This window comes from Hippoglossus stenolepis, chromosome 5, assembly GCF_022539355.2.
Source record: "Hippoglossus stenolepis isolate QCI-W04-F060 chromosome 5, HSTE1.2, whole genome shotgun sequence".
Classification (NCBI taxonomy): domain Eukaryota; kingdom Metazoa; phylum Chordata; class Actinopteri; order Pleuronectiformes; family Pleuronectidae; genus Hippoglossus; species Hippoglossus stenolepis.
Window position 1 is genome coordinate 11,896,790 of NC_061487.1, and position 19,745 is coordinate 11,916,534.

At 40.0% G+C, this 19,745-nt stretch overlaps 1 protein-coding gene across 2 annotated transcripts; it reads left to right on the forward strand.

Moving 5' to 3' along the window:
• The first annotated feature begins 697 nt into the window (after positions 1–697).
• Positions 698–18,641, forward strand: hsp90b1 (heat shock protein 90, beta (grp94), member 1). 2 transcript variants are annotated; one of them, XM_047339928.1, is made up of 28 exons: positions 698–856; positions 1,379–1,481; positions 1,795–1,936; positions 2,050–2,166; positions 2,259–2,590; positions 2,862–2,973; positions 3,084–3,212; positions 3,327–3,443; positions 3,561–3,698; positions 4,010–4,087; positions 4,199–4,264; positions 4,528–4,797; positions 4,897–5,142; positions 5,278–5,414; positions 5,547–5,625; positions 5,849–6,008; positions 6,277–6,347; positions 11,037–11,349; positions 12,361–12,396; positions 14,092–14,147; positions 14,292–14,375; positions 14,582–14,688; positions 14,845–14,998; positions 16,432–16,533; positions 16,619–16,693; positions 16,792–16,860; positions 16,950–17,085; positions 17,192–18,641. In XM_047339928.1, the coding sequence occupies exons 1-28, from the start codon at positions 808–810 to the stop codon at positions 17,323–17,325; spliced, it is 3,612 nt and encodes a 1,203-aa protein (XP_047195884.1). In that variant the 5' UTR covers positions 698–807; the 3' UTR covers positions 17,326–18,641. The 2 variants fall into 2 exon arrangements, 1 of the variants encoding a protein (XP_047195884.1); XR_004696884.1 differs by lacking the exons at positions 698–856; positions 1,379–1,481; positions 1,795–1,936; ... (12 more) ...; positions 5,849–6,008; positions 6,277–6,347 and having other exon boundaries at positions 10,790–11,349; positions 17,192–18,464; positions 18,495–18,641.
• The last annotated feature ends 1,104 nt before the right edge of the window (positions 18,642–19,745 follow it).

Here is a 19,745-nt window from a genome sequence, read left to right on the forward strand (position 1 = left end):
ATGTGCACATTTGATGATATTATGTCCTTATCTATTCACATGTGACTCTACTATGCCATAATCTCAGATGGATCGTACGCTGTTTGCTTTTTAATCTGACTAAATGAGCAGTGTCTCCCTGAGAGGTGGAGCTGATGTGTGATCATATCCTCATATACTATGACTTGTAATATAAAAAAAAGAAAAAACAATACACTTTATTTACAGAGCACTTTTCAAAACCCACAGTACAGTGGCAGCAAAAACAAAAAAGGCTACACATAAAATGGTTATCAAAATGAATCCACATTTATAGAGCATAGACTGTATATAAAGAGGTATAGAGCAATATATATATGACTATATGTATGTCTCAATAAGGGCTACAGGAAAGATAATAGAGACAGAAGAATGGTGGAGTCACAGCCACAACACAAACATCCTCATGTCACTTTGCTGTGACCCCGCAGAAGAAAATCAAAGTTCAACCAACGTGTTGACCAAGATCTGTATCACCACGATGAGAGGTAAATTTTCGGGAAGTGATGTGCTGATCAGTCATTCTTAGCCAATGGTGTCGGGCCACGATTTTCGGGTCTCGACTTATGTTGAAGACGGCGATTGGGCGACGCGTGCCGTGTGCTGCGCTCTGATTGGCGGGAGGTTGTGCGTGGTGCGCAGCCATTGGTCGGCCGCCCCGGGTCTGACGGAGTGGGCCGCTGCTGTGGGAGAGGCAGCCTGTCAGTCTCCGAGCTAAAGGCTGAGCTGCGTGCGCTGCTCCCCGGCTTTTGTCTCACAGCAGCTCCACGCTCACGTCGTCAGTCAAAAATGAAACGAGTCTGGCTCCCAGCGCTGCTCTTCGCCCTCTTAGCCTTCGGTGAGTAGCGGAAACGTTCTTATCTCCCGTTTATCTTTCTATTACCCCAGAACTGCAGCTAGCGGGGTTAGCTAGCGAGCTAACTTACATTTCTTCGTCTCTGCTCTGCTTCTCTTTGTGACTCGTGACTGCAGCTTTTAAATATGTCCACTTCCCGAGCTCAATGTCGTCCGTTTGTCAACTATATTTCTCAATTATTCGTCTACCACTCATTTCACAGAGCAACGCCAGTATCTGTTCTTCATTAGTGCCTTACCAGAAGTTTCTAGCTGCAACACCACGAATGTAAAAGCGGTCTGAAGCTAGCTAATATGCTGTTACATCCATACACATCCATATTTTAGCCTATAAAAGCCAGCCTTCCTAACATCCCGTCTTACTTATGTAGTGATTTTCAACGTGTCTTTGTAGCGTTTCAGTCTCATTGAGAAAAACCTGACATCCTGGACATTTCTCCAGCCATATCTGCAAATATTAGTGTGTCTTTCTTATATTTCTAACAACTGTCTTGTCCCTCTGCAGCTGCTGTGAAGGCAGAGGATGAACTCGACGTAGATGGCATAGTAGAGGAGGACCTGGGTAAAAGCAGGGATGGCTCCAGGACCGATGATGAGGTGGTGCAGAGGTGGGTGGTACTTGTTTTGGAATATTTGTTTTTCATAATGTGCCTATTGAATGCACTGCCGGTGTCTTTATCAGAGAAGGTCGACTAAACCTTAAGTTAACAGCACAAGGTCGACGTGACCATGCTTGTGCACACAAACGCTCAGAGCAAACCTTGGAATTGTTTGTGGCGGCCAAGCTTTGCAGGATTTAATACACACCCCTTGTTAAGACCAGGGAACCATGTGTCTGGCCTTTGACTTGGTTATTGATTCCTAGAGCGGGGAGTTCTTGTGCACTGTGATTTTAACCTGTGTGTACATCTGTGTCCTCAGAGAGGAGGAGGCTATCCAGCTGGATGGGCTGAATGCAGCTCAGATTAAGGATATAAGAGAAAAGTCAGAAAAACATGTCTTCCAGGCGGAAGTCAACCGTATGATGAAGCTGATTATCAACTCCCTCTACAAGAACAAGGAGGTGAGCAGGAATAAACAATACATGTTTGAAATACTGTTGGAAATATTGCAAAATAACCTCTTTTCTATTATGTCTGACAGTAAAGACTAAATTATGTGTTTTATCTGTTGCAGATTTTCCTTAGGGAGCTGATTTCAAATGCTTCAGATGCTCTAGATAAGATTCGCCTGATGTCTCTCACCAATGAAGATGCAATGGCCTCCAATGAAGAGCTGACCATCAAAATAAAAGTGTGTACATTTACTGTATGATGCAGCCTATAGTATTGATGTAAACAGCCCTTGCATTGTTGGTAATTTGTCTGTCTTCTTCCCATCTCCAGTCTGATAAAGAGAAGAACATGCTACACATCACTGACACTGGTATTGGAATGACCAAAGAAGAGCTGGTGAAGAACTTGGGCACCATCGCCAAGTCCGGCACCAGCGAGTTCCTCAGCAAGATGACAGATGTGCAGACTGAGGCAGAGTCCAGCTCAGAGCTGATTGGCCAGTTTGGTGTGGGTTTCTACTCCGCTTTCCTTGTTGCTGACAAGGTCATTGTGACAACAAAGCACAACAATGGCACTCAGCACATCTGGGAGTCTGACTCCAATGAGTTTTCCGTCGTCGAGGACCCCCGCGGGGACACGCTCGGCAGAGGAACCACCATCACGTACGTTAACAACTTGTTTTTCCTTTTGCTAAAGGTTTTTGATGTCATTATCAACTGCTGTTCCTCCAGTCTAATAGCAGATTGCACGTCCCCCTTTCTGTTCCCAAATCTAATCTATGTACTCTCTAAATGTCCATTCATTACAATTTACATGGAACCATTATACTTACTCAAACCTTCAATGCTATTCTCATGTTACTACTCTAGTCTCAAATGTTAGATTACTATTGACTGTGAAATTGAATCTTGCGCATCTTCTTTCTGACCGCAGGCTCGTCCTGAAAGAGGAGGCCTCAGACTATCTGGAGCTTGAGACCATCAAGAACCTCATCAAGAAATACTCTCAGTTCATCAACTTCCCCATCTACCTTTGGGCCAGCAAGGTAAGACATTTCCTTCCACACTTTGACTCAGACTTGATCCCAGGTATAGCTCTATCAGGAAACTTGCAAATATGGAAGTGGCATTTCATCTCTACCTCTCTACATGCCAGACTGAGACAGTTGAGGAGCCCATCGAGGAAGATGCCGAGGCAACAGAGGAACCAGAGAAAGAGACACCTGAAGAGGAGGCTGAGGTAGAAGAGGAGGAAGAGAACAAAGACAAACCAAAGACAAAGAAGGTAGGATGTTCATTAAGTAGTTGTTGATGTAAATTGGTAAATAAATTGATCTTATTGTTTGAAAATGCATATTTGTGGGCTATTTTTGAAAATGTTTTATCGTGTTTTTTGTAGGTTGAGAAGACCGTGTGGGACTGGGAGCTGATGAATGATATCAAGCCCATCTGGCAGAGACAAGCTAAGGAGGTTGAGGAGGATGAATACAATGCTTTCTACAAGACCTTCTCTAAGGTAAATACCTCATCAGTAACTCTTATGTTGTACCTCAGTGTAGATTGAGCATGTGCATTGAAGACTCAACAAGTGTTAAATATAAGTTACTCAAACAAATGTTTTGTTTTCCAACAGGACAGCGATGACCCTCTGGCTCACATCCACTTCACAGCTGAGGGTGAGGTCACCTTTAAGTCGATCCTCTTTGTGCCCACTTCAGCTCCCCGCGGCCTGTTTGACGAGTACGGCTCCAAGAAGAACGACTACATCAAGGTATGTGACTCGTACAGTATTCAGTCTTCATTTTAAGGGATCTTATGTGCTTAAAGGATGGTATTAAGGACTTTCCATACAAACATGAAGCCCAAACTCATTCACATAGCAGGATTAAAACACACTCAAACGATTTAGCAAGATTCAAATTTACAATAACAACACAATTGTGAATAAAACTCAAGTCAAAACAACAGATTTAACAGCAATGAGTTATAATTAAGACTGAAGCAAAAGCTTCCAACATTACTCCAAATTATTTATCAGCTTCATCAGCTCCATTTGTAAATAAATGTCTCTTTCTGTCACAGCTATTTGTCAGAAGAGTTTTCATCACAGACGACTTCAACGACATGATGCCCAAGTACCTGAACTTCGTCAAGGGAGTGGTAAGTGATTTCTAATGCTAATGTTATGGCAGAGTAGTGTACTATTATGACCTGGACAGACATTGATGTAATGGCGCCAGCATTGTGATAAATGTATATTTATTTTTCTAGGTTGACTCTGATGACCTCCCCCTGAATGTGTCCAGAGAGACTCTGCAGCAGCACAAACTGCTCAAGGTGAGCCTCACAGCTAAAATGAATACATCTCAATTCCACTTATTTTTCTCTTTAATTATAAATGTCACATTTTGTATTTATCTGGTCTTTTAATCATGGAAACACAAACATTTATTTAGCATATTTCAAATTAGAAGTCTGGGAAAAGAAGGGGACCAAAGTAAAAGTTCTAAATTAAAGTAAAATGTGAATATCACAAACCATTACATTTATTATAAGTGGAAACTGTCAAAGAATGAATTGCTTATCTTGTCTGGGTTCAGGTGATTCGTAAGAAACTGGTGCGTAAGACTTTGGACATGATCAAGAAGATCGCAGAGGCGACGTACAACGATAAGTTCTGGAAGGAGTTTGGAACCAACATCAAGCTGGGTGTCATTGAGGATCACTCCAACAGGACCCGACTGGCCAAACTGCTGCGTTTCCAGACCTCCAACAGTGAGACAGTCCTGGCCAGCCTGGAGGAGTATGTGGAGCGCATGAAGGAGAAGCAGGACAAGATCTACTTCATGGCTGGAACCAGCAGGAAAGAGGTGAGAAGGGAGTTGGAATGATGATAAAAACAATTCAAAACTAAATATTGTAAATTCCAAGAAGGAATCACACCACTAATGAACTGTTTTCCTCTTCAGGCTGAGGCTTCTCCTTTCGTCGAGAGGCTGCTGAAAAAGGGCTACGAGGTTATCTACCTGACTGAGCCTGTGGATGAGTACTGCGTTCAGGCGTTGCCCGAGTTTGATGGAAAACGTTTCCAGAACGTGGCAAAGGAGGGCATCAAATTCGACGAGAGCGACATGGCCAAGGAAAAGAGGGAGACCCTGGAGAAGAACTTTGAGCCTCTTACCACTTGGCTGAAGGACAAGGCCCTGAAGGACAAGGTAGAGATTCAGTTATTCAAATTCAGACCATGGGTAAATGAGTTGCAGCCACTGAAGTGATAGTTTGGTTGCAGTTGCTTGGTTACGTCTGTTCCCTCAGCCTCATTATTTCATATCCTGGCGTCTTTCCCACAGATTGAGAAGGCCATCCTCTCTCAGAGGCTGACCAACTCACCCTGCGCTCTGGTTGCCAGTCAGTACGGCTGGTCAGGAAACATGGAGAGGATCATGAAGGCACAAGCTTACCAGACAGGAAAAGACATTTCCACAAAGTTAGTATTGATGATATTTGCTTTCAAACACTATATGCTCATTGTCACAGTTGTGAAATCTAAATCTAGGAGATGTTTTTGGTCAGCTTGACTTTTTAAGTTTGTATAGTAATTCCTCTCTCTCTTCCTCAGCTATTACGCCAGCCAGAAGAAAACATTAGAAATCAACCCTAAACACCCTCTCATCAAGCAGATGCTCAACAGAGTCAATGTAAGTTTTACCACTATAATTTAACTATTTTAATTGTGCCATATAATGTGATTTAGAAAATAATGTGTTGCTTTTAGAAAAGCATAGTCATGTTTCTCATCAAGCAATACAATAAAATACACTGCACATCTCATATGGGAACATGGTAGTTGAATTAATAATCTGAATAAAAATCTTCCTATCCATGCAGAGAATCAATAATGTATTTCCCTTTGTCCCTCAGGATGACGCTGAGGACCAGACTGCATCAGATCTGGCCATGGTTCTGTTTGAGACGGCCACGCTGCGCTCAGGCTACCAGCTGGTGGACACTAAGTCTTACGGAGACAGGATAGAGCGCATGCTTCGACTCAGCATGAATGTACCTCTGGATGAACAGGCAAGTCAATGCCAGCTGCCACACACTGGGTTACTTTGCATATGCATAGCAAATGGTTTCTAGTTTCAGTTTCAAGTCATCTCCTCCAGAGCCAGTGAACCGCTTGTGTCTGATTTTTATTAAGCAGTGTCTACTTTCCCTTTGTCTTATGCAAACCCCATCTACTTCATTTTGCCCAGTAGTGTAAAAATAGGTTTGTCTGTTTAGTGATACTTGTGTTTAAAATCATGTCACTGTTCTACAGGTTGAAGAAGAACCAGAGGAGGAGCCAGAGGAGGAGCCAGCCGAGGACGACTCTGAAGACAAAGATGACATCGTAGATGACGATGACGATGAAGAAACGGTGAGAGCACTTAAATAGAATTGTGGCATGTGGACGATGTAAAGAATTCATATTCTGGAATATTTACTCATCACTTTGATTTTGTTCCTCTGCAGACAAAATCTAACAAAGAAGAACTGTGAAGCACTGAATGGAAGAGCGCGTTAACAATGGAGCTGGACAGTTTTTCCAGTGCCATTGTGGTCGTTATCCTGGGAGGGGTCCTCGGGGTTTGGGTTTTTTAAGGGCGGGCGTTGTTTGTTTGTTTGTTTATTTTTTTATTTTACATTCCTCATGACTGTAAATTTGTTAATATTTAACTGACTTGTTTATGGAAAGATGCGATCCTGTCTCTTGATCGAATAAATATCTCCTGGAAAAAAGGAGCAACAGTTTTTTTTTTTTTTGTGAAATGCACTGTAGGTGAACGACCTGACTTGGAAGTGTAGATGACATGTTTTCAGAAGTAAAGACAGAGCAAGCAACATTGCTGTCAATCAAAAGCAACATAAGATGATCACAAACCCTAGAGACCTAATCATTGTTTTCAGATTGCAAAATCAATACAATGCTGAGGGTAATACTGTCAAATCTTACACAGGAAGGAAGCTGTTTCTTGGTTATGAGTCTTGGTTTATTCTGTGGAAATTATTGCTATGAAATATTCTCTAATATTTTAATCATTGCACATCCTACACGTCTTTTTTGCCAGGGGTTATTGTATATAAAAAACATTTATCAACAAGCGATTGACATTACATCTAAATCTGCTGCGATACTTCCTCAAACTTCAATTATCATTTGTCACAATCATCATCGCTAAGTTAGGATAGAAATGTTTGCACCACGTCAGTCCACCACTTCATGCACCTTGTGTTACCCTGACAACGAACACATTCAGCCTTGATGTTGGGTTCACGTGGTTCATTATTTCTGATGGTACTATGGGCTGTCCAGCCAGGCAGCCGGACCACTGCTGTACGCGTATCTGCGGCTGCTACGTGCCTACGCAAGAGCAGGAAGAGAAAAGCTGTAATTGTGGAAGAAACCGAGGACGAATTATTATTTTATATTTTACTGTGGTATGTTTTCTTGTTGCACTTCAGTTTCACACCTTTGCAGATTCAGATATATTGTGTTAACAGAAAGATCATGTTTACTTGCCATCACTTTCAAAAATGATAAAAGAAAACTATCATCAAAACTAACCCTATTTACATCTGGGAATTGTTAGGGTCATTGTTGTCACAGGTAATCGTCATGAATACAATGTGTACTGCATGGTTGATGCATCAACCGCATCAGCAGCATCTATGTGGCTTGGTATCACCTCTGAAATCTGATATATTATATCGACTTAGTATCTACTGTTCAGTGGGAGTTACTGCTGTTAAACTTAGAATGTTTGCAAAGGTTTTTGCAACAAAGTATAATATTTTTGTACTATTTAAAATGTCCAAAATGTGTGATACAGGCATCTTAAAATATACCTATAACTGTTTTTAATTCAAGTCATTCTATGGTTGCATAGTTCACAGAATAATAAAAATTGCCACCAGCCAAAGTGAGGTTTCACATTACATTTCTTGTGTAATATCACATATATATGCCACAGGGTAAAACTGTTAAGATTGGTTGGTATGTCCTGATGACTGATGTGCACCTTCTCTCACATTGATCTAATGCATGTTTCCTTATAGAGCAACACTTTGGTAAGGTTGTAGGTGTTTATCAATCTGGTGTATATGAAGACCAGACATTAATCAGAACTGATCATGTAAAGACAAAATATAATGTAATGTAACAAGGTTGTACAATACCATGCCATGTCCAGCAGGTGGCACAGTCACTCTCTTCTTGAAAATATGAATGGCAGAAAAAGATTAGTGTCAGTGTGTCACTTTTTAGAATCTGAATTGGCAGACTAGTTCAAATATGCAGTAGAGGTTTAGTGGCACAATTGATTTTAAAATATCAGATTTCTTACTTTTTGGTGCAATACTGGTTTTATTTATTTCAGAGTAGTGACAATATTCAGCCATGTGGCTTCACATTGTCCCAAAACCAAACAAAGTGAGGCAATAACTCTTTGTTCTCAGTTAGCTCACCACAATTTTTGAAATATAATCGAAATATTCATGTTCACTTTATCTTTAAGGACAGTATTTTTTTACAAGTCATCGTGTAAGTGAGGAGGTTTTATTCCTCACTTATGATTTGAGTTTAAAACGTGTGAATTATTGACACCAGGATTAAAAAAACAACACCCTGATCATAATCAGCTCTGTCTAAATACATTTATAATGAACACACTAGATGTGCACTTCATACCAGAGACAATTGAGAAAGGAGATGTCCAGACGTATCAGAAGCTGCCTCTGTAGCAGGTATCAGCTGCTGAGAATAAGCAAACACACAGGATGATGAATTGTATTGTATTATTCTGCAGGAAGCTTTACAAACAGAAGAAAGAAATTTAAATGATTTATTTGACTGTTGTGTTAGATAACATTAAACTGAGTGTATCTAATAAATGCTGTCATCAACATGTCAAATACAGCAAATTGAATATGTCCTGTTATAATATATAAATACTGAGCCTTATTCCAAATATTAACGGAGAGCATTACTTAACCACATCAAGTGACCGATCCAGTGTTCTTGCAGCCTAAAGATGATTCACTTTATTTTGAAGTGTAGTAATTGCACAGCTTAAAGCTCCAATGGTCTGTTGAGAAGCACAAAGCAGAAACAATCTTCGGGATCTACGGTTCAGTGAGCACGACTGATGCACTGTGTTTGTTCTCCAATCACAACTGTCTCTAATGTCTTCTTACACTCGATGCCGGGACGGGGTTGTAGCTTACTGTACATGTCCAGATAAAGTCCCTGTGTTGGACTGTTCACAGAGGAAATCTGCAGTTTTGAATGGAGAGTTTGAGAAATATTAGCAAAAGTCACTCCGTGGACGTGGCATGCGTTTGCCTGAATGAGAGAATGTTGTGCCTTCTTAATAAAGGGGGACAGATATGGGACACAGCGGGGGGAGGGGTCTCATAGTTGAGCCACAGAGGCACAGAGGATTGATATAAACAGTAGATATAAAAATGTAATAATAGCAAGTTTCTTCTCAACAAGGTTATAATAAGCATATAATAACCATGTGGCCCACATACAATAAGGTTGTTGCACATTTAGCAGTGTAGTTTATTTTTTCGGTATACATTACCAGTTGCACCAGTGTCCCAAACAACTCACAAACTTCAGATCCACGGATTCTCTCTATCCTACAATTCAGGATTAAATGCTCTGGTGATGTCATATGGGCTTCTTTCACTTTAAATCACTTTTTCATACAGGCTTTTGAATGAATCTCATTCAAATCTGATCCACTATTTCTTCTGGGTTATACGTTATTGCTCACTTTCGCACTTCGGATCAACTGTGATTTGTTTAAGGGCTGTTTTGTGTAACATGAGAACTTTAAAGTTACAGTTTAGAGCTGGAGAGAGTTACGGGTTTTACAGGTTTAAGGCCACACATGAAGATGGAGAGGTTTTCTGTCAATATTTTCTCAGTCAAGGACCCCCTATAAATATACTCAGGGACCGTCTCATGTCCCTTTGAATAACTTGACTCAACCTATATTTTTTACACTTACTTATGTGAACGAAGAACACAAGAGAAATGTCATAGCAAGATATTAGACATGCATTAAAAATATTTTCACCACGTCAACACAGAAAATATATCATCATGATCATTTTAATGGATGAATCTGGAAACTTTCACGGATCCAGTGGCAGTGTGCTGTGGAACCCCATTTATATATATATATATATATATATATATATATATGTGTTTACCATCACATTTAAAAAAAGTCAAAAATAGTATTTTCACTAAATTTCCTTTCTAATGTCCTGCAGCATCCACTTTTTTCTCTCTGGAATAAGAAATGAGTTATAATGTCCTGACACTATTATAAAGGGATTGTCCCTTTATAATAACCCCTTGTCCTAAGGCTATTATGAATAAAATGAATAATAATTGCTTTAGTTACAGAGTCAGTGCAAAGCTGTTTATTCATTAGTTATAATTTGTACCAGTCTGATCTTTTTTTATAAATGATTAATAATATACACGTCACACTATATATGCTATATATTTTACATGTACATTGTCACCACATTTTCTATTCTTAAGTAGATTTTTTAGGACATATGTAAGACATTTTCTGCCTGTGCGAATAAACATTATCATGGCCCCAAAACAAGACATATGCAACTCACATAATATGGACACCCGCTCTGTCCTCTCGGTCTCATCTCTCTTAGTGAAAATCGGTGTGTGACTGATGAAAGCCGAGGGTTTCTCTCATTTGTATTTTGCGACTGGCTGCCGATTCCGCTGCTGCTCATACGCAATCCCTGGATAGGTGGTTGCCATGGTTTCCTGGGTCACATGCGTGGGTTTCCTGTAGCCAGAAGCAGCAGCAGCAGAAGATGATGCTTGGACCAAAAACCCACAGCCATTTTCATTGAAGGAAAAAGCGAGGATCCGCCGCTGATGCTGATGGCCTGCTGCTGACTGACTGGGTGGTCTGACTACACCCGTCTGCTACGATCCGCTGGCTTTGATTTTTTTTTCATCCGATCTTTGCGTGCATGCTTGTGTGCCTTTGATTTAACTCACAAACGGAGATCGCAGCAAACCGGTTTAGTCCACATCCATAGACTGAGAACAGGAATGAGTATAGAAATTCCTGAAGGACTGACGGAGCTGCTACAGAGCTTTACCGTGGAAGTGTTGAGGAGCCAGCCCAGGGATTTGCTCGAGTTCGCGCTGCAGTACTTCACCCAGCTGAAGGACCGGGAGACCAAAGAGGCCTCGTGTGGCAATGACCAGAATTCGGCCCCGAGACCTGGGAAAGCGGTCAACTTCATTGACGAAGCCATGCAGATCGACTCGGAGAACGGAGAGGAGGAGGAGGAGGAGGACGACGATGACGAGGAATTCATAGGTAGGAGACTAGATTTCGAGAAGATGGCGAATGGGAAGGTGGATGATCTTGCTTTGATTCGTATTGTGAGCATGTATCGCTGGGGATGATGTGGGACACATTGAGCGCAGTGATGCTCCAGCTCTTCTCCACCTTGCATCCACCACCACCACGGCGCTGTCATTTTCCATATATGGTCACAGAGGCTGAATGATGCCGAGTGAACATGTCTTGCCCTCCATCTGTGCAGACACGTTTTTAAAAGAGGGACAGCCTTTAAAATAGCTGCAAGATCAAAGGCAACCGGAGATTTCTTCCCTATTTAAAGTAACACCTTGCACCATTTGTTATTTTTCAGTTGCAGGCCGGATGGGCCTATACCCCGATTATACATCCCAAAATAAGACAAATCGCAGACAAAGACATGGACCTAAACCTCTAATGGGATGTCATGGTGTTATGTGATGGGATGTTTTCATAAACTGCTCATTTTCATCACAATAGCCAGTGAAGGTGCAGCAAGTAGCATAGCAACCCAGAGCTCTGACACAGCATCCCAATGAGCGGTGGGGTCCTCAAGGCTGGCTGCAATGATTACATAAGGCGTCTTTATTCTATCATCAAATTATATATTTTAGTATTTTTTGAGTCACAGTTGTGTACCAATCAAAACTCCAGTGTCTTGTCATGATGATATTTTCAATGAGTGTTCCCGGTAAACGCTGGCTGGCACACCATTAATGAATGTCACCTCCTGTCTTATGTATATTTCATAGGTTTGGACTTGTTTTACATCTAAATGTGTTATTCTAATTCAAATTAGATTCAAAGTGGCAGACAAGCTTCAAAGCAACCGTCCTTATTCTGGGTTTACCCAAATGAAGATGGATCCTTAAGGGCTTGGCACTCTCTGCTGCACATGTGCCCCTGTAGATGCAGCAATAAACTGATAATTACCAGTAATAATTATGTTACTGGAAGAAACATGAACTTAATGGTGAAATTTAACTGTATATTTCTATGCTTTTGCAGCCCCAGTCATAAACCGGTTCATCAGAAGAGCATCAGGTGAGTTGTCCTTTGCTTCCTGTCTGAGCAGCCAGTTAAAAGCCTTCTCTGTCAAGAGGAGAACTCTGGACTGTGTGAGTGTTGGAAACGTACCGTATAAAACTTGTTTGACACATGAGCATGAAGGCTGCGTCAGATTTGATCCAGTATGAGCTGGACTGAAGTATTTTTCCATCTGTCTTGTCTCACTGTCTTTGGTTTATTCTAACAGTGTTGATTAATTAGAGTTTGTAAAAGCGCTTTGTATCAATTCTTGTTTATAATATCACTGCGTGAAAACGACGGGGAGATACGGAAATGTACGACTTCTAATAATCTCTTCGTCATGGTTATAGTAAGGTTGTAGCATAAAAACAACTTTGTTGAATTAGGGCTCATGGTTGTCTCAGACACACACTCACACACAAAAAAAAGCTCTGACTTACACACACAAATATAATACATTTGCATTCCTTTTATTTATTTTGTATTTACCTTATTCTGCCACATTGTATATTATATTATATGCGATGTTAGCCCCCTTTTGGTTAATTCTGTCTCCTCACACATTGTAGTAAAGTGTCTAATCAAGGGTAACATGTTATGTTGCATTTCACTAAATAAAAAGTGGGAAGATGAATTGATGGTTGCACGTTAGAAAGGATAAGGAGGTGAAAATATTCAGTTGCACTTGAATCATGATTCTTTCTTACCTTTTGTCATTTCAGATGGGAAATTAATATCCTCTGCAAAAGACAAATAGCCAGCAGACTTAAAAAAAAATTGGCCAGAGAAAGAATGGTTGAAATGTTGGTGTTAGACAGAGCAGGGTATTCCATGCAGCAAGGTTTGCCTGGCTATGAGTCCAACTGTGACCATCACGGTTATGTGATAAACACCTTGCTACTGCAGTGCCCATACACACTGTCTTATTTACCCAAAGATGGTCAGTGTAAAGTTTATTACAATAGCAAAGTCCTCACAGACCTTTGACAGGCATTGAAATTGCAATATGAGCAACAGGCTACTGCAACTACCGGTCAAGAAAGGTTTCAAATCACACACATTGAAACAATTACACTGATAATAACTGATAAAATAATGACAATAAAAATAGATATTGATCAGTAACAATAAGACTAATGTATAAGAGGGCACAGACATTTTAAGTACTGGTTCGATCTAAAGTGTGGTAGTATTTTAATTTTTTTTTACAAAACAGCAGACATGTTCTCTTTACAGATAGGTAGATGCAAAATTTAATTTAAATAAATAAAAAAAAACCATAGTATTACATAGACAACGACAATAGAGGACAGAAGACAAATCAAAACAAAAATAGATAAAAAGAAAAGGAAATATAAATCTCACATTATTCCTCCATAAAGAGATTATTAAATATTCTTACAGTCATGTTATTTTTTTTCTTATCAATAAATCTAAGCGTCTCGTAATGATTTTTAAACCCGTGCAAAAAGCCAGTGAAGTTGGGGATAAGTTTGGTTATCCTCCATATGTGATTTACCATACAAGATCAGCAAGTTAACAACAAAATCTAAGACATTATTGTCTGAAATATAATGAATAAGACCAACAGGAGTTTAAATATTTGCAATGATTAAATAATGTCTTACATATTATGGGTCTGACACTTCTGAGAAGTATAAGTTGGTTAAACATGTATTGTCTAACTGAACATTTGTTTATGTCATGCAGTGTGTGCTGAAGCATTCAATCCTGATGATGATGATGATGAGGATAAAGAGCCATGGGTAGGCTGCGTTCCACCTCACAACTTTCTACTGTCAATTTTCTCTTGAATGTGGCAGGATCCTGATTTGTAGCTCTGGATTTGAATAATTATTCTGTATAAGTTCCCTCAGGCCAACAACACAGGTGTGTGTTTTGTTTTGCAGGTCACCCACCCAAAAACCGATGAGCAGAGACAGAGACTACAGGACGCATGTAGGGACATTCTTCTGTTCAAGAATTTGGATGAAGTGAGTGGATTATTTCATGTGCTCCAGTTTGTCCTCTGCCATCTCTTAAATGACACAAAGGAGAGCGTGCCCTGAGGCCAGCAGCTTTTTGCCACAGCTCAGTGCACCATGCATGATTTTTGAAATTATTTTTAAGTAGCTAAAACAGCATGCTGAGTTCATTCCGTGCGATTGTTCAACGCTGCTGCTCTGTAACCACCACACAGGAACAGATGTCTCAGGTGCTGGATGCCATGTTTGAGAAGTTCTGCACAGAAGAGGAGCACATTATTGATCAACATGATGACGGGGACAACTTTTATGTTCTTGAAAGGTACATTTTGACCGGAAAGCCCTTTCTCTTGAATCAGATCATTGGTTGTGAGAAACATAGTTTTGAAAATGAATATATTGTTAAAATATTCTGTAAAATCAATGTTTCTTGCTGACTGGACTTGATTTATTATTTTGCTTTTGTATTTTCTTTCAGTGGGAAGTTTAACATATTCGTGAAGGTTGATGGTATGGATAAGCTGGTCGGCTGCTATGACAACAGAGGCAGCTTTGGAGAACTAGCACTGATGTACAACACCCCCAGGGCAGCCACCATAGTCGCTGTCTCGCCTGGAGCCCTTTGGTGCCTAGTGAGTTAAATCCTCACACAGGAGCACAGTTTGCTCCGTGCTCAGCTTTTTGTTACACGCTGTGCTGTCATCAGGATTTACAGTAAACACCCAGGTCGTCTTTAGCAGCGTTGGTACCTGGCATCATGAGTGAGATCATATCATCTTAGTGACACATACTACTACATACTGAATAAAACCCACTGAAGTCCCCTGTATATAACTACAGACCTTTTAAAATCATGTTGTGGTGCAATTATAGAGCTCAGCTTTCAGATGAAGAATCTGTAAGTGTCTTTTTTAGTGAGCATACACCTCTGATGAATTTAGGTTGATGATTTAAGTTGTTAGAAATTACCAATATGTAAAGAAGTGGAGCTGCCAGCACCATCATGAAGCTTGATGATGATGTTTGGGGTGAATAGTCAAAGGCTTTTTCCTTCAACAAATTCAAACTACTGTAAGAACTGTGGCCAGGACAGTTGTTTTGAATGTTCAGTTGCTACTGAATCCCAGCTTGTTTATTAATGACTCAGTGAAGGTTGTGTCCTTTTAAAATGTGACTAACCTCTTTGTAATGTCGTGTCTGTGCAGACTGGGCAGGTTGCAGCTGAATCCCCTGCATGGTAACTTGTACTGTGTGTGTTTACAAGAATCCAGCCCTGTTAAACTAACACTCCCCTCAGGTTGATGAGGGATGGCACTGCTTAGGAGCTTCTGAACGAATAGTACTATCACTATGGTAGTCTGATTTAAAATGCTCTGTAATTTAGGGGCAGCCTGCTCAGATAGGACTGACTCTGACTACTTTACCACAAGGTTAGAGCTGTGTTGGCTTGTTTGGATGGGATTGTTTTTGTAATGTCAGCTAGAACCTCTGCTGTGTTGCTGGTTATAACTTGTGTCTAAATTGCTAAATAATCTCGCAGAAGTTACTTAAAACCTGAAGAGTTCTGAATATTTAATATTGAAACAGTCAGAATGACACATGGTTGAAATGTCCAGAGTGGTGTCTTGTTTGCAGGAGATTCTCTGCTTATTTAACATCTTTACAGTGACCCCTACTGCAAAATGTGGATTTATTTCAGTTATATGGTGAAAAGCTTCCAGAGAATCATTGCTCAGTCATCCTTAATTTTAGAAAGTCAAGGAAAACAAGTGCAATATTGAAAAAGATGATGGTGCCTGACTTAATAGAGCTTCTGGATTGTTTTTCCATTCCATTAGGTGTATTTTTTTGTATTATTCTGTATTATACCTCCTAGTTCAAGAGGAGTTATCAAAAATAATAAGAGCTTTTGATTGGAAAACAAGATTTTTTACATATGTCCATCCATCCATCAAGTCAAACATATGTACACAACATATCATTAACCTAGTACCACAGGATTAAATAAAGTAAAATATATTCCTTTTTACATTGTCTTGAAATCGTCTTTAAATTTCTGTTGCAGGATCGTCTGACATTCAGGAGGATCATAGTGAAGAATAACGCCAAGAAGAGAAAGCTGTATGAGGCGTTCATCGAAACGCTACCACTGCTCACATCATTAGAGGTTAGAAGATTTGCTTTCTGTAAGGAAACTGCTTAATGCATTTACAGTGAATCCACTGATAACCCAATGTGTGTCCCGTTCACAGCTCTCGGAGAGAATGAAGGTTGTAGATGTTCTGTCCACCAAGGTGTTCAATGATTCACAGCAGATTATTGCACAGGTGAAGAGTCTCTCTCCCTTTTGATTTTATATTCTAATGGAGCATTTATAAAACCCATAGCCACTCATTTAACATTACATTAATGCCTTGTGTTACAGGGGGATTTAGCGGTTTCCTTCTACATTGTCGAGTCTGGCCAAGTTAGAATCACCATGAAAAGAAGCAGGGTATGTTTGCACGGTCTCCCTTTCATTTTTAGGTGTAAAAAAAACGGTGGTGTTTTCTGGTATGTTATTGTGTCTTTTTTTCCTACCAGACGAAAAAAGACCAGGAGGAAGAGGAGATGGACATTGCCACATGTTCAAGGGGCCAGTATTTTGGGGAGTTGGCACTTGTCACAAACAAGCCCAGAGCTGCATCGGCGTATGCTGTGGGGAGCGTGAAATGCTTGGGTACTTTATGATCATTTATATATTGAATCCAGCACGCAAATGTTCCACTGTACCACCTAAGATTTGATGTAACTCTCTTTGAGCTATGTCTTGTTTTGTTTTTCAGTCATGGATGTCAAAGCCTTTGAGAGATTGCTGGGGCCGTGCATGGACATCATGAAGAGAAACATTGCTAACTATGAGGAGCAGCTGGTCACCCTGTTTGGAAGTAGCCCTGAGATTGAGCAACACAGTGCATAAGATGGCTCCAATGGACCATGAATCAGTGGATGAAAAAACAGAAGGCTTATATGGAGGTTCTCCCCCCCGTAGTCACTTAAACGGCTTTTCTTACAAGAAATGCGAATACCCATGATGCTATTTGTGTATGAGATAAATAGAACAAACAGCTTCAGATTCCCAGATGAGACGAGGTTCATTTCAGCAGAGTTTGCCACAGAGTGTTACGACTACAAGTGAGCCAAAGCAGAGTTGCTTACAGCTTCTTTAAATTTCGATTTGTCACGACTCACTCACCTAAAAGACGTACGTGTACATTTTACTCGTCAGTGTCAGATGCATTATTCATTTGTATTCCGAACACTTTTGTTAACTCTCACCTTATATCCCACAGTGTTATCGTTACACCCACAGTATTATATTGTTTGTAAATTTTTTAATATTGTTTGTTAAAACCAGATGCCAAAGCAAATTTCTTACTGGATAATTGTGAGTAAAACACGTCATATTCTCTTTTTTTGGCAAGAGAACCAACACTCACAGCACGAGGCAACGCAACACGAGAACGGATAAACAATTTATAAAGGGAGTGGATTTGATCCTGTGTTTAAATAGCATCTTTCACATATTTGATCACAAGAGAATGTAGACTTGGCAGTACTTTTACAAAACACATTTTGTTTATCATGAGATTTTAATCCCTTCAATACGTGTTCATAAGATGTACATCATTGTTGGACAGTGTTTGTGGCTGTTAGCCTTTTGAAAATAAACAAAAAAACAAAAAGAATCGTCAGAGAGATAGCTGATAGTTTTGTAAGAATATACAACACATTGCTATACAATTTGAAACTGAGTATTTACTGTTGATGTACAGACCCACCTTTAATTTGATAAGTTACCCCACTAGACTGCAGCCATTATGGGCAATGTCTTGAGACAATTGATTTTCCTGTGTTTTAATGTCAAATTTAAGTCTGTTTTTGTGTCGGTGAAACATATATTTATAATTATGACATTCATTATTGCTGTCTACCTCTGCCAACAGCTTCTTCTTTATGGAAACACATATTCTGATGTTCCCTTTCAACAGGAATCTAAGTCGCTCTGACTCTCCCTCTCTCTTCTTCTAAAATGAATAATTAGTCTGTATTTTGTCTGTGCTTTCCTGCAGCTTCAACTGTTTGAAGCTGCTTTAACATTTAAACATTATAAATTGATTTCCCCCCTTTGTGCAGGTTGTAGGCTACTGGTCATTTCTGAGGGCAGAACCCATAATACTGGATGAAAGTACTGTATGTTTCACTTTTCATGACAATAAAGGACATTTTTATATAGTTTTCGTGTCATATTAGTGTTACAATATTAATAATTTGCCTACTAATTGCACAAATGTCTGTCTGTCTGTATGTCTGTGGCTCACATATCTTGAGAAACTTTCATCTTTTCAGCCTAATACTATGAGTAGCGGGTTCACTCTTGCCTCTTTAAGAGAGTTAGGGAATCAGCCAGTTGACCAGGAATTGCTAATTAGATGGGTGAGAAAAAGAGGAAGGTCAGGAGCAATAGATTGGAGAATGTGAGAAGGGATGGGGTCAAGGGAGCAGGTGGTTGGGTGGGCGGGGGTTACGAGGGTAAGAACTTGATTGGGAGACGGGGTTGAAAGAGGATAGAGTGGGGGATGAAGATGTGGTTGATATTGTTAAGGGCCCAAGGAAGTGCAGTGGAGATTTTGACACATGATACGTTCAATATTGATACAAATTGAATAAGCAGTTGGCCAGCGCTCTGTAGCAGTCAGTGGGGGCGGGGCAATGTGCTAAATGTCAATCTGTGGACCGAGTTGAATCAGATGAAAACAGCTGTCAAACTGCAGGTCAAAATCACCACCAGATTATTCTGATAATTCTATCATTATTTATTTCACCACATCAGACTGACACAGACATTCATGGATGCTGATCGCCATCATGGCAGCAACATTCACTTCCTCTTTAGAAATTTGATATAAAGCTGTAACGCTTTATATCGAGCAGAATTACAGAGATTTTATTTTGAAAAGTTGCTAACTGGGGTCTGAAAATTGTGCCACTTGCTTAACAGACCTCTGAAATAGCCAACATGCAATAGTACATCATTCAAACGTATATATAAGCAATGCATATGAACAGTAATAAAGCAAATTCTGCTTCATTTTATGAAAGATAACTACAACATCTTCATCGCAGATAAACCAGGTAGGATGAACATAAGGTTAGTATAGGGCCCTGCTGGAGGATCTCAGGGTCAGATCGCAGGTCAGATCGCAGGTATAGGCATTAGCCTGACCGTTCAATGCTTTAAAGACAAGCTGTAAAATCTTACAATCAATTCTAAAACGTGTTTTGCACAAGTTGTAATCTTTGTAGGTTTCTCTTGTAGTAATCAAGTCTGGATGACCT